The sequence below is a fragment of the Vespa velutina genome, chromosome 7 (assembly GCF_912470025.1).
Source record: "Vespa velutina chromosome 7, iVesVel2.1, whole genome shotgun sequence".
NCBI lineage: Eukaryota > Metazoa > Arthropoda > Insecta > Hymenoptera > Vespidae > Vespa > Vespa velutina.
The window spans coordinates 4187274-4202783 of record NC_062194.1 but is presented as its reverse complement, the minus strand read 5'-3'; the positions used below and the strand labels follow the sequence as shown (position 1 = coordinate 4202783).

The following is a 15510-nucleotide window of genomic DNA, read 5'->3' as shown; positions in this document are numbered from 1 at the left end:
TCCCGTTTTTATCGGGATCAAGCGCGACACGCATCAGAGAGAATCAGAGTTAACTTTCTGACAAATCTAGTGCCAAGGTCAACCACGGGGAGTCTTAGTGCCATTCACAATGCGTTCAGACATAGTTCTTAAGGTATATCGCGCCGTTAAAAGCCACTGTAATGAAATAACAAGGCCTTTTTAGGATATTTGGCCTTACTCCAGTAGCAATGTCTTCTCTCTCTCTCTCTGTCTCTTTCTCTCTCTTCTCTCTCTTTTTTTCTCTTTCTCTCTTTTTTTATTCTCTCTTTTTTTTCTTTTTCTCTTTCTCTCTTTCTGTTCTCCATAAGTGAAAGGAATCTTTGAGTAACCGTAATGTTACTTGACTCTTCTCTCTGACGTTTTTTCTTTCTCTCCCTCTACCTCTCTGTTCCTCTCTCCCTCTCTCTCTCTCTCTCTCTCTCTCTCTCTCTCTTTCTCTTCTCCTTCTTATCCTTTTTCTTCTTTTATTTATTTATTTATTTATTTATTTTTACCTTCTTTTTATCCTTCTCTTACACGAAATATGTCAGACGTTATATCATTTTCCATAGCAATTTTGATAATCATACGAGTTCACCGAGTGGAACTAGTATGAGTCTTGAGTTTCTTATAAATAATTCAAAGAGGATAGCCGCTGTTTATCTTTCTTTGGTTAGCGATAGAAAAGTCTCATGATATATTTTGTTCCATATTTTACCTGAGACATAGAAATATATACATTAAAACAATTATTATATACATATATATATATATATATATGTTCATACCTACATACATCTTTTCATATATATATTATATGAAAAAAAGAATGTATATATATATATATATATACATTCTTTCGATAATTTTCAATTTATGCTTGAAAATTATTGATCTATATCATTCTGTTTGTTATATTATCATTTTTATGTTTATATAAAATTATCCTCTTTGATGACACTTTACACGTAGGCGTTCTCCATAGGCGATTAGGATATTTCGCAGTCGTGGTCGCTTCTAACGATCGTCGATTAATTTACGAGATCTTTGCATCAGACTCCCGAGTAATTAAGATGCAAACAGGCAGACAGATAGATATATAAAAGAGAAAGAGAGATAAAGAGAAAATTAAGAATTTTTCAAGCGGTCGCCTCCATTGCTAGAACGTCAGTTAAAGACGAATGAAGAGGATTCTTCGATATTTTTTTTTTTCTTTTCTTTTTTTTTTCCTTTTTTTCCTTTTCTCTTTTCTTTTTCTTTTTCTTTTTCTTTTTCTTTTTTCTTCTTCGTTCTTTTCTTTTCTTTAAAGAAAAACCTATTTGCTGGCTTCTTCTCTTGGCATGCTTTAAAACGATTCATCATCATCCTATTTAAGAATCCCCTTCGGTTTTTTTCATTAGAAGAAATAGCTTCAGGCGAGATCTCTTGCCTTTCTTCTCTTGGAATCTAATAACTTAAATCGACTTTGCCGTAGGGCCTCGTTTTTCCTAAAGAAAGAATTAGAATCCTTGCCGTTCGCTTTTCTTTTGACCTCAACAACGCCCACACATTGAACGTCTAATTCTTGATCGTGCGCGCTTGTATGCATATATCCTACAAGAATAAACAAATTCTTTACTTTCGATTATTGTATATTTCGATTGAGACGATTATATCGAAGCAAACGATTAACTCGCGTTGCATATTTTTATTTATTTATTTTTTTTTCTTTCTTTTTTTCCTTGTTACGATCGATTGGGAAAATTTCGTTATTGACAATGATTCTGTTATGTATTTTTCATCTCTCTCTCTCTCTCTCTCTCTCTCTCTCTCTCTCTCTCTCTCAATGTGCCATTTTATGTCACGTAACAATTTTCAACGATTCGATTATTTTCTCCATTTCCATCGGTTAATTCGTTGAAACGAATCCCTAGATAGATCGAGGAGTACAAGAGGAATGTTGGTGATTATATATAAAATTTAGTGGAATGTTGATTATTCAAAATACCACGTGTTAGTGAAAAATATAATTATTTCAATTCATTTCTTACATGTGTTATGCGAATTTCATAAAATCTATCAGAAAAATATTTCATCCATAAATACATTTGTGCGTATGTATAAAGTGCAAATATATTTTTAATCGAATTATTATTATCAAAGTGATTAATCAAAATTTAATTCAAAACTGGAATCTTACTTGCGTTAAAAAAAAAAGAAATAAATAAAAAATAATAATAATAAAAAAAAAATATATATATATATATATATATATATATATATATATATAGGGAGATGGAGCAAAAGTTTCTAAATGAATGTAAAGTTGATTTTTTTCGAAATTCTTTGGATCAATTTTTTCTGTTTCAGATTGTAAAATTACGAGATTTTTATTGCAAGCCTAAAAAGTCCCGAAAAGGAATTAATTGATTTTTAAAATCGTTTAAAGAACTTTTTCAGTCTACTTATTATTTATATATTTCATATAAAACTTAATATTGTTGTACTTTCTTTTTTTTTTTTTTATAACACATTTCTAAAAGATTAGAAAAAATATAAATTTAATAAAATAAAAAAAAAAATATATATATATATATATAAAATTAAAATTGAATCTGTAGACAAACAGTATTAAGGATACGTCAATTATGCGATTTTTGAGAAAAATCATTTGAATGTTAAAGTTTTAAGCGAACATCCATTCTGGTAGCGAAACCGAAAGAATAATTACTTCGTGTAAATCCGTAGCATGTATGTACATATGTAGAAACATACGTCTATACATAAGTAAATATTTATAGATAGATAAATCGTCGTATAACCGTGACTCGTGCACGTGATTCGCAGGTCGTTCGATGGTGCTTTCGATTAGATCTCCATTGTTTATAAACATAGGATAACGTAATATTATCTTAAGGATATTCTCTGCGTCTAATGTTAAAAGGAACGCGCGTATCCGGTTTTTATTCCATGCACGAGAGTTCCGGGATCATCGATTGGGTCATCGAGAGATCGTTCGCGATCGGAGTACTCGCATTCCATGATTTTGTACGATCATGTACAATTTTGTTCGTTATTTCATTTAGATAAATTATTATAACTATAATCGACATCGTATGTTAATTCTATGTATGTAAATTATTTCAAATATGGTATAAAATATTTAGTCGTATCTACAAAAGAAATAAACGTAAAGATTAGAATATTACAATTTTACAAATTAGATTCGCGTATCTCGTTTTACAATTGTTAAACAAATTGGATATTTTGATATTCTTTTTTATTTCTTTTTTTTTTTTCGACTACAATATTATCTAACACGAGTCAAACACGAATTTCTTGAAATAAAATTAACTGGGGATAAACTAGGATTGTATGTACGTACGAAAAGTGAAAAAAATTCAAGAAGGTACTTGCAGAAGAATTTTAAGAAAAAAAGAAAAAAAAAAAGAATGAGGAACATAAAAAGAAATCGCTTGTTAAGTCGAAAAAAGAGAGATCGTTCTGCTTATAGAAAAATTAGAGAAGTATAACGACAATAGTAAAAAAACACTACATTTGCAAAATGAAAAAAAAAAAAAGAAAAAGAAGAAAAAAAGAAAAAGTGATAGTCTCAAGAGAGATCCCAAAAAAAGAGCACACAAAAAAGAAATCTTGTAATTGGACATAGAAAAAATTGTTTGATTAGAAATAAAAAAATGAATTCCATTTCCCGAAATTTCTCTCATGAATCTCGAAAAGCGTAGTGTTTCAACGCGAAATGTGATCACGATGACGTAAGGGATAAAAAGGTAAAAGTCAAAAGGACAAAAGGCAAGATAATGAAAAAGAAAAAAAGGGAACGAAAAGAAGCAATGAAAAGTCATTTGGAATGAGACATAAAAAGGGGAAAAAAGAAAGAAACAAAAAAAAAAAAAGAAAAGAAGAATGATTAGCCGAATCAAATGGAATATTGTAAATATAACGTAGATAAAAAAATATCCGTCGAAATGATCGCGAGCACCAAGCCGGGAACGATCCGCGCGTCGTGATGGAAGAACACGGAATACCAGGAGGATGAGGAGGCATCGGATGAGACGTTACTCCAATTGCAGTATTTCACTTTCACTAACCCCGCAGCCTCCCACGAGGCTGCTCATCTCCGCTAGATCCCTGGTTAGTGGCGGGAGGTAGATAGTTAAAGATAGGTAGTAGTAGAGTAGGTAGTAGTAGTAGTAGTAGTAGTAGTAGTAATAGTAGTAGTAGTAGTAGAGTAGTAGAAGATACATACATAGATATGTTGTGCTTGGTTCAAGTACCTACAGAGAAGGCTTTTGCTTTGCTTTGGGGCAACCATTGGTGGGTCACTTACGTCTTAGTTGTCGTCGTGAGGTCGTTCCTTGTCGTTCCTTTTCTACGGATAACACAGGTATCACCATCACCACCATCACCATCACCACCACCACCACCACCACCATCACCACCACCACCACTACCAGTGTACTACCACTACCTTCTACTGTAACAACCGCCTCCACTTCCATCACCAACAAGATCGCGTCCCTATAGCCTCGTTGGCCAAGCGTTTCTAAAAAAAACAGAAGAGGGATTCAACTCTGGTTAGTGGAGAAAGAAGGAAAGAAGGAGGACAAGTTGAAGAAGAAGAAGAAGGAGGTAAACCGAACATGAATAGTACGAATCGACGAAGGATGAGTGAAGCATCCCTGGATAATAAGTTGGTGGGGGAGTTTGCTCGGTTACCTGGTTGGGGGTTGCGTTCGGTAAGAGTATATATGATCGCTCCGACACCTCCACCATCAGTCATTCCTAGTGACTTAACATCCCGGTGTCTTTTACTCGACGGATCGGTTAGGTGAGTCTTCACCTTCCTCATCCATTTTGCTTTTTCATATACTCGCGAGTTTCTAATAGCCAATCTACTTCTTTCATTCTTCCTTTTTCTTTTTGTTTCGTTTTATTTATTTTTCTTTTTCTCTTTCTTTCTTTCTTTTCCTTTTTCTTCTTTCATCTTCTTTATCTTCTTATCTTTTTTCTTCATCGATCAAAAACCAATCGCGTAGTGCGTGTTCTTAGAAGTTTCAGATCAATATCATGATTGTCGCTGAACGTATATTAATAAATTTGTGCATATATGTATACATATATATGCGATATATATATGTATATATATATATATATATATATATATATATATACATCGGATTTTTTCCATTAGTCAAGTTCCTTTATCTTTGTTCTCCTTATTTCGTAACGACATTGACATCAACAAATCCGTCTCATTTCAAGTGCCGATGTGAACGGAAATAACTTCAGTGAAACGTCAAGGTTCTCTACGAGATTTCGTTGATTATAAAGTGATCCACTTTTCTTTTTCTTTTTCTTTCTTTTCTTTCTTTTTCTTTTTTCCTCTACTACCTTATCAATTTCCTACGATTTGTTTAGAAAAGAAAAGAAAAAGTGCTCTGAACAAATGCAATCCCCTTTTTTGCATTTTCTTATTTCCATCAATTCTTCTTTCCGATAAGTCGAGAATTTTTTTTAATAGAATTCTCCGTTCGCGGAAGTGGAACGAAGAAGAAGGAACTAACGAAGGTTTTTTTTTTTTTTTTTTTTTTTTTTTTTTTTTTTCTTTTCCAGGTTAACAATTAAAGACAGCAGCGTCACCAATCATGAGGCTGCGCTTGTTATTGATAGGTAATTATGAAATTATTTATATATATATATATATTTTTTTTTTTTTTTTTTTTTTTATCGATAAAAAAGATCACACGACAGACAATTATGAAAATTATTCCATACTTTCTTTTACAAACGATAAATTTTCTTACTTTCTACGTGGAAGTCGTCTATATTTCGAAGGTTACGTTCCACGTCGAGAGAAAAGCAGCAAAAAATCTCTAATAATCGCAAATTTCTAAGATAATCATTTCGATGTTCACAGCAAAGAAATCCTATAGTGATTGCACACATCATATGTCTTTCGAGATGTACATATTATTTTTATTATCATTCCTTTTTTTTTTCCTCTGTTTCTTTTTCTTTTTTACTTACCATCTTTATCTCTTCGTCGCTTAGTACTTCAATCGCAATCAGATTAACATTCTTCAACAATGTCGTAGCATTTTAGTCCTTGATTCACATCAATCGTAAGAATCCTTGCGTTGTAGGTATTCCTTAAAAAGTATATAATACATGATTCAAGAGAATGGAGATAATATATCATGGATAAATTATCTTATTTTCTTTTCTTTAATATTTTACAATCGATTCACTTTGATCGAAGAGAAATTGGTTAAGGATAGATCCTGATAATTTTTATAAATCAATTATCTTCTTATATATTTATATAAAATTGTTTTTTATATAAAAGAATTTGTAGATGTTCAAGGACGATTTGAAAAGATGAAAAGAGAAAAGAAAGAGAAAGAGAGAGAGAGAGAGAGAGAGAGAGAGAGAGAGAGAGAGAGAGAGAGATTAATTAATTGTGGAGAATTTGAAATTTTATTCGAATCTTCCAACAAGGTCCACTTTTTCGTAACTTCCTCTAATTATAATACATTAAAGATAAGATGGCCCCCGTGCCTAACAGCTGGTATTGTTCCAGCAGCAGGCTTTTACATTTTTATGGGGCCATTCTTTACGCTTAAGATCATCCGTAGTTAAAATAAAGGTCAAGTGTATGCGGCCTGTTGGTGCAATTTAAGACATCCTTCTTTTTTCTTTTCCTTTTTCTTTTTTCTTCCTTTTTTTTTCACGGTTCTTAAAACGAAAGAAAGAAAAAAGAAGGAAAAAGAAAAGGACGACGATCGAAGGTAATCCTTGAACGATGTTGTGTACCGACTAATGTGCCCGTTTTCACGTTGATGAACGTGAAATAGGGTTAGAAAATGGAGTACTATATTTTTCCATGATGAAAGATCATTGAGCTTAACGGCGTAGTTATATAAAAAAGAGAAAAAAAGAAAAAACTTCGATCTTTTTTTACGTTACAAATGATTTAGATATCTTTCGTTTCTTTTCTTTTCTCTTTTCCCCAATTTCTTTTTCTCGAGCATCGAACAAAAAAAGATTATCCATTATCTTGTCATTAGAAAGACTTTGTTTAAATTCGTTAACACGAGATAGATTTCGACATAAGAGATACGGTCGTAGAAATAAAAAAAAAAAAAAAAAAAAAAAAAAAAGAAAAGAAGAAAGAAAAAAAAATTTCATTTTCTTCTAAATCAAATGAAGAATTCATTAATTCGGAGAAAGTTATATCACAATGAGTGTTAACTCTTTCTTTCTTTATTTCTTTCTTTCTTTCTTTCTTTCTTTTTCATAATCGTTCGATTACGCCATTGCTCGGAACCTAGTCGCGCAATGCAAGTGTAACGACGAATCGTTCGAAGATTCTCTCGAACGTAAAACACAAGCGAGACTTCCTCGGCGTATCGCTTTCAGATGATCTTCTTAGATCACGCGAAGCTCGACTGCTTCTCGATCTCCGTCGTCCATTGTTCCTCGTCCCGTTAAAGGATTGACTCTCTTTTAAAACGTTGACCAAGAAAAACACGAAGGGGCTTACCGAACGGTTCTTCGTTTAACATTTTTTATTTGTTCATTCGTGTTTACTCGTTTCGAGATCAGTTTTTCCATTTCTTCTTCTTCTTCTTCTTCTTCTTCTTATTTTATCTAAATGAACTGTAAACGATTAACTTGTTAACGATCGATCGTAGGAACGAACAACTGAATAAATCATTTCCATCGAGAAATGATAAATGATGAAGAATCAATTCGCTAAAGATATATAACATCGATTTGAGATAATTGAGATGATCCGTTCATTCGTATATTTCCTTCTACCGATCGTGACAGAGATTATCTGAAATTGTCTCATCTCATTTATTAAAACATTTATTAAAACTTCAAAGTGTCGGCCAGTGTAATGATGCGTGACCAAACGAATATTAGTAGCTTCTCTTCTTCTTCATCTTCTTCTTCTACTTTTTTTTTCTTTTCCTTTCTCCTTTTACTTCTTCTTTTATTTCTTCTTCTTCTTCTTCTTCTTCTTCGTCTCCTCCCATTTCTTCTTTTCTTTTCTTATTTTTCTTCATCATTGTCGCGTAATAAAAGCGTACGCAATTCGCTGTGGTGACGGTGGTTTGCGTGCGAATCTCACATGAGAGAAATGACCTGAAATATCTCTCTGACATAACTTCCCGCCTAATTAATTAAGAAGCATTGTCGACTATCACCGACAGAAAGAAGAAAGAGAAAGAGAGAGAGGTTAAGACGTGACAAGGAATCCGTGCTTTCTCATGCATTCGCTCAACTTAAAATATAAAGAAAAAGACAGACAGACAGACAGGCAGATAGCCAGAGAGAGAGAGAGAGAGAGAGAGAGAAAAAGAGGGAATTTTATAAGTTATAAAGAAAAGGACGAAAGATGGTCGTGTGTTGTGTGTTGGTAGTAGAGACGATCAACAAAACAAAGGATGGGAAAGGGACGGAGAAACACTTACACACTTTTCTTTACATTCAATCAATGTAATATGTACGCGTGGCTCAGAGTACGCGCAAGTTTTACCGAGTCTCTTCATCGTGTGTTTTCGCAATGAGTTTCGTTTAACGTTTGTCTTTTAAGCACTCAAATTATTGCTTTGCTCGAACAAGAAGAAAAGTTTATCAAAATAATCCTTAAAAAAAAAAAAGAGAGAGAGAGAGAGAGAGAGAGAGAGAGAGAGGTGTTGATATATTAATGAAACTGATCATTATTCGTGAAGTCCTTGATTTATTTTATATCATACATATACGTACACATAGATATGTATATTTACGTGTAAAGGATGTAACGAATTATTTGTTAATATAAGGCAAAGAAATAAATTAATAATTTTTTCTTTTTCTTTTTTTTTTTTTCATGCGCATAACAATGATTTATTTAATTTGTTAGTAATAAATCGAGTCACTCATGTGTATGTATATGTAATATGTGTTTACGTCGTAGTAATGATACCTATGTTTACCTGTTCCAGCCTCGCTAGCTATCTTTCACGCTTGCACGGTAAGTATTCGATCGTTTTAATATATCGTTATAAATACATTTGCTAAATGAAGTTGTTATTACTTTTTGACAAGCGTGTAACCCTAATGAAAATTAATCTTCCAGCGTGAAATTCTTATTAGCAATTGCATAATCTAGTCACACAAAGTCGTCAACGGTTCGAACGGTTTTCCTTTTTTTACGATGACGTAATCTCGATGAATTACACCAAGTATAGAATACAGAAACTACCGCGTGTAACTCCCCTGGCTATACTTGCGATGAGATCGTAATGTATAAGTCGCAAAGGAATATAAGTGTCTAATGTCAACGTACGTAATATTCTAAAGTGGTTAAGTGATTCACGTTGCTTGTGGGTAGTGTCGGAAAATCAAAGTGGTAGAGTCTTAATGATTCATCGGGCTATAGCAATTTTCTTTTAAATGTCAAACTAACAATAGGAAAAATATTTGTCTTTTCTACGACAAAATCCTTCTTAAGGATTATCTATTGTAAAAATATTAGAATGAGTAATTATTCGAATTCCAGGCAGAACACGGTTATAGTTATCCTAGGCCTAACAATCCGCTAACACCAGGTGGGCCAGGTGGCGATCAAGGTGGTAAGCCAGGAGGTCCAGGTTATCCTGGTGCTCCTGGTGGTTATCCGTCTGGACCACCCGGCGCTCCTAGCCCATCGGATCCAGGTTATCCGGGAGGCTATCCGTCGCCCGGTGGTCCTGGAGGACCCGGTGAACCCGGAGGATCAGGCGGCTATCCTAGCGGAAAACCAGGTGAACAGGGTGGACCAGGAGGTTATCCTGGCGGCGGACCCGGAGGACCAGGAGGGTCAGGAGGACCTGGAGGATATCCTAGTGGCAGACCAGGTGGACCTGGTGGGCCAGGTGGTTATCCTGGCGGTGGAGCTGGAGGTCCAGGAGGACCAGGAGGTCCAGGAGGCTATCCCAGCGGCAGGCCTGGTGGACCTGGAGGGCCAGGAGGTCCAGGTGGCTATCCCAGTGGAGGACCAGGAGGATCAGGTGGGCCTGGAGGATATCCTAGTGGCAGGCCAGGTGGATCTGGTGGACCAGGAGTGCCAGGAAGTTATCCCGGTGGTGGACCCGGAGGGTCGGGCGGACCAGGAGGGTCTGGTGGCTATCCTAGCGGTAAACCAGGTGGACCTGGAGGATATCCAGGTGGAGGACCACAAGGTCCCGGTGGACCAGGAGGACCAGGAAGTCCAGGAGGTTATCCCGGCGGTGGACCCGGAGGGCCGGGAGGACCAGGAGGGTCTGGTGGCTATCCTAGCGGTAAACCAGGTGGACCTGGGGGATATCCAGGTGGAGGACCACAAGGTCCCGGTGGACCAGGAGGTCCAGGAAGTCCAGGGGGTTATCCCGGCGGTGGACCCGGAGGGCCGGGAGGACCAGGAGGGTCTGGTGGATATCCTAGCGGTAAACCAGGTGGACCTGGAGGATATCCAGGTGGAGGACCACAAGGTCCCGGTGGACCAGGAGGTCCAGGAGGTTATCCCGGTGGTGGACACGGAGGGCCGGGAGGACCAGGAGGGTCTGGTGGCTATCCTAGCGGTAAACCAGGTGGACCTGGAGGGTATCCAGGTGGAGGGCCACAAGGTCCTGGTGGGCCAGGAGGACCAGGAGGCCCAGGAGGTTATCCCGGTGGTGGACCCGGAGGGCCGGGAGGACCAGGAGGGTCTGGTGGCTATCCTAGCGGTAAACCAGGTGGACCTGGAGGATATCCAGGTGGTGGACCACAAGGTCCCGGTGGACCAGGAGGACCAGGAAGTCCAGGGGGTTATCCCGGCGGTGGACCCGGAGGGCCGGGAGGACCAGGAGGGTCTGGTGGCTATCCTAGCGGTAAACCAGGTGGACCTGGAGGATATCCAGGTGGAGGACCACAAGGTCCCGGTGGATCAGGAGGACCAGGAAGTCCAGGAGGTTATCCCGGCGGTGGACCTGGAGGGCCGGGAGGACCAGGAGGGTCTGGTGGCTATCCTAGCGGTAAACCAGGTGGACCTGGAGGATATCCAGGTGGAGGACCACAAGGTCCCGGTGGACCAGGAGGACCAGGAAGTCCAGGAGGTTATCCCGGCGGTGGACCTGGAGGGCCGGGAGGACCAGGAGGGTCTGGTGGCTATCCTAGCGGTAAACCAGGTGGACCTGGAGGATATCCAGGTGGAGGACCACAAGGTCCTGGTGGACCAGGTGGACCAGGAAGTCCAGGAGGTTATCCCGGCGGTGGACCCGGAGGGCCGGGAGGACCAGGAGGGTCTGGTGGCTATCCTAGCGGTAAACCAGGTGGACCTGGGGGATATCCAGGTGGAGGACCACAAGGTCCTGGTGGACCAGGTGGATCTGGTGGAACCGGAAGTCCAGGAGGACCAGGAGGTTATCCTGGGGGTGGTCCCGGAGGCCCAGGAGGACAGGGCGGACCTGGAGGTTATCCTGGCGGTGGTCCTGGAGGTCCAGGAGGACCAGGAGGTTATCCTGGCGGTGGACCGGGTGGACCTGGTGGTCCAGGAAGTCCTGGAAGTTTTCCCAATGGAGGACAAAGCCCAGGTGGCTTTGAAGAACCGTACGACGAAGGCGACTATTCTGCAATTCCTGGCGAACCTGGTCGTGATTATCCTATATATTCAGAAGTACCCGAAACTAGTTTCCGTTGTGAAAATCAACAGTTCCCCGGATATTATGCGGACGTTGAAGCTCAGTGTCAAGTCTTTCATATTTGTGCCAATAACAAAACCTACGATTTCATTTGCCCTAATGGGACTATTTTCCATCAACAGTATTTTGTCTGTGTGTGGTGGAATCAATTTGACTGTAGCACGGCGCCAAATTTCTACTATTTGAATGAAAATATTTATGACTATAACATAATGGGTGGACCTGAAATGTTCCCTGGTGGACCTGGAGGACCAGGAGGATTCCCTGGCATTGGACCCGGTGGGCCCGGAGGCCCTGGTGGACCAGGTAGTTATCCAGGTGGACCTGGAGGTCCAGGAGGTCCTGGAGGGTATCCCATTGACAAACCAAGCCAACCTGGAGGACCTGGTGGTCCTGGTGGCTATCCTAGCGGCAGACCAGGTGGTCCCGGAGGACCAGGAGGCCCTGGAGGTCCTGGTGATGGATCTAGTGGCCGACCAGGAGGTCCAGGAGGGCCAGGAAGTCCAGGAGGTTATCCCGGTGGTGGACCCGGGGGTCCAGGAGGTTATCCTAGTGGCAAACCAGGAGGGCCAGGAAGTCCAGGAGGTTATCCAGGAGGTGGGCCTGGAGGGCCAGGAGGACCAGGAGGGCCAGGAGGGCCAGGAAGTCCAGGTGGTTATCCCGGTGGTGGACCCGGAGGGCCAGGAGGTTATCCTAGTGGCAAACCAGGAGGGCCAGGAAGTCCAGGAGGTTATCCAGGAGGTGGGCCTGGAGGGCCAGGAGGACCAGGAGGGCCAGGAGGGCCAGGAAGTCCAGGTGGTTATCCCGGTGGTGGACCCGGAGGGCCAGGAGGTTATCCTAGTGGCAAACCAGGAGGGCCAGGAAGTCCTGGTGGTTATCCCGGCGGTGGACCCGGAGGACCAGGAGGTTATCCTAGTGGCAAACCAGGAGGTCCAGGAGGGCCAGGAAGTCCAGGAGGTTATCCCGGTGGTGGACCGGGAGGGCCAGGAGGACCCGGAGGTTATCCTAGTGGCAAACCAGGAGGGCCAGGAGGGCCAGGAAGTCCAGGAGGTTATCCCGGTGGTGGACCGGGAGGGCCAGGAGGACCAGGAGGGCCAGGAGGTTATCCTAGTGGCAAACCAGGAGGGCCAGGAGGGCCAGGAAGTCCAGGTGGTTATCCCGGAGGTGGACCCGGAGGGCCAGGAGGACCAGGAGGGTCGGGAGGTTATCCTAGTGGCAGACCAGGAGGGCCAGGAGGGCCAGGAAGTCCAGGAGGTTATCCTGGTGGTGGACCTGGAGGACCAGGAGGGTCGGGAGGTTATCCTGGTGGCAAGCCTGGAGGGCCAGGAAGTCCAGGAGGTTATCCTGGTGGTGGACACGAAGGGCCAGGAGGACCCGGAGGGCCAGGAGGTTATCCTAGTGGCAGACCAGGAGGACCAGGAGGGCCAGGAAGTTCAGGAGGTTATCCCGGTGGTGGTTCTGGAGGGCCAGGAGGACCAGGAGGATCTGGCGGCTATCCTAGTGGTAAACCAGGTGGTCCAGGTGGATCTGGAAGTTATCCTGGTGGTGGTCCCGGGGGTCCAGGAGGTTATCCAGGTGGAGGCCCTGGCGGACCAGGAGGACCCGGTGGTCCAGGAAGTCCAGGAGGTTATCCAGGTGGCGGAGCCGGTGGACCAGGAGGACCAGGAGGTTATCCTAGTGGCAAGCCAGGTGGTCCAGGAGGACCAGGAGGATCTGGTGGTCCAGGAGGTTATCCAGGTGGCGGACCCGGCGGTCCAGGAGGACCTGGTAGTCCAGGAGGTTATCCAGGTGGCGGATCCGGTGGACCAGGAGGACCAGGTGGTTATCCTATCGGCAAGCCAGGTGGTTCAGGAGGTTATCCGCATGGAGGAGGAGAACATGGTGGTCCAGGAGGACAAGGAGGATCAGGAGGACCAGGTGGTAAACCAGGTGGACCTGGAGGTTTTCCTGGCGGTGGATCAGGTGGACCAGGTGGGTCGGGATATCCCGGTGGCCCTCAATATTTAGCTCCATCTGAACCTCATGGTCCAGGTGGTTCAGGAGAACCGGGATATAGACCAGGTGGACCATTTGTCCCCAGTAAACCATCGGGTCCGTCAAGACCTGACGGTTTTCCTGATGATAAACCAGGAGACACGCCATTTCCGCCACAAGGGCCTTCTAAACCAGAGCGCGAATATTTGCCACCCCGACGCGGTTAATCCTATCAATTATATAATCGCGTTAACTCCGAATTTAACGCCTAACAATCGCCGTTGGTGATACTTGAACCATATTGTAAATACAAGCCTTCTTACCTATTAGCTAAGTTAAGTAATATGGTATTCATTTCAATGGATAATGTAATCGTTTCCTTTGCGACATTTCTTTCATCGTATAGTTTTCTTGAAAGTAACTTTTAATGTTACCATTATATAAGTTTATCCTTACTTTCTTTTATGAGTTTTATAAATTACTTCCTTGAGGTTCTTAAAAGCTTTCGTCTTTTATGTCACTAAATAAGTTTTAATAGATTACGGGTCTGCCTTTTTTTCATTTCAAGATGCAAACAGAGAAGAGGATTGTAAGATACTAATTACAGAAATTAGATGTTACATCTGTCTTTTATTGTATATAGCCATTGAAATGGACGCATTCTATGTATGTAAAATATTTCAATATTTTCATTTACTTTCTTTTTTCTTTTTTTCTTTTTTTGAAAATAAGACAATTATCGTAATATTTGTAATTATTTTGAATTTTTCACGTACTTGTATCAGAAAGTTAGTAGCGAAAGAACTTTCGTAAAATTATACTAAATTAAGAGCGATTTAAGTGAACATAACGAAAAAATTATCGGAACCTATCTCGCAAGGTATTATTGCACGATATATTTATTTATTTCGATATTAAAATAATATCGTAATATTATTAAATCGATCCCTTACCATTAAGAAAAAATATCAACAGGGACAATTATTCGGATCTTTAATATATTAATTATCATGCTCTATATATAATAATAACACATATGCTCAACAAAGATCCGAATAATATTCTTCATTTCTCCGAACATTATCATCCTTATTTTGTCCTAAGCAAAGAGATGTTAACATAATATTATAGTAATTTTATACTTTTTATATTATACACTCTCATATACACATCCATATACGTAATTTTATAACGATGGTTCGAGACTCCTATGGTGGGATGCCATTATGTATAGTTTATATGTGAAATAAAGGAAACGCCTTTGCAAGAATCAATATCTAGTTTGTTTAATTAAAACGTATAATATTTTTTTTTTATATTCAAAAATTAATCGATATATCGATTAATTTTCTCTCTCTCTCTCATTCTCTCTCTCTCTCTCTCGTTATCCCTTCTTTCTCCTTCCTATTTGCGTTTCGTACATTCGATGTTATTAATCTCAATTTCTATTATAAAAATATACGTAGTAACAGAAAATCGCTAATACAAATGAGAGGAAGTTATATAAATTCGCAGATATTGTATCTACGAATATCATGACGACACGTCCATACGTGGTCACGTAAATTTTACAAACGAGAATTCTCTTGCGACCCTTCATCGTCCGATATAACACTGCTACTACAATTTCGCGGTCTCCCCTGGGAACCACATAGAGATACCAGTACATAAACTGCGGTAGAATTTGAGCGGTTTTTCTTTATTTGCTTTTTATTTTTTTATTTTTTTTATTTGAAAAATATATTTCTAGCATCGTTTCGTTATTGATTGTATATATATATATATATATATATATATATATATATATATATATATATATATATATATATATATATATATATATATA

General features: G+C 40.1%; 1 protein-coding gene across 2 annotated transcripts; it reads left to right on the top strand.

The window, feature by feature from the left end:
- Nucleotides 1-4697: 4697 nt before the first annotated feature.
- On the top strand, nucleotides 4698-14917 carry LOC124950555 (collagen alpha-1(III) chain-like). 2 transcript variants are annotated; one of them, XM_047497420.1, is made up of 5 exons: nucleotides 4698-4831; nucleotides 5617-5673; nucleotides 8997-9025; nucleotides 9554-12173; nucleotides 12318-14917. In XM_047497420.1, the coding sequence occupies exons 2-5, from the start codon at nucleotides 5649-5651 to the stop codon at nucleotides 13889-13891; spliced, it is 4248 nt and encodes a 1415-aa protein (XP_047353376.1). In that variant the 5' UTR covers nucleotides 4698-4831; nucleotides 5617-5648; the 3' UTR covers nucleotides 13892-14917. The 2 variants fall into 2 exon arrangements, with proteins under 2 accessions (XP_047353376.1, XP_047353375.1); XM_047497419.1 differs by having other exon boundaries at nucleotides 9554-14917.
- The last annotated feature ends 593 nt before the right edge of the window (nucleotides 14918-15510 follow it).

Bases quoted from the DNA above. Each gene is read 5' to 3' on its own strand.
- LOC124950555 (XM_047497419.1), top strand. From the start codon at position 5,649: ATGAGGCTGCGCTTGTTATTGATAG. The intron at 5,674-8,996 runs GTAATTATGAAA...TACCTGTTCCAG, and splicing joins GCTGCGCTTGTTATTGATAG to CCTCGCTAGCTATCTTTCAC. The intron at 9,026-9,553 runs GTAAGTATTCGA...TTCGAATTCCAG, and splicing joins CTATCTTTCACGCTTGCACG to GCAGAACACGGTTATAGTTA.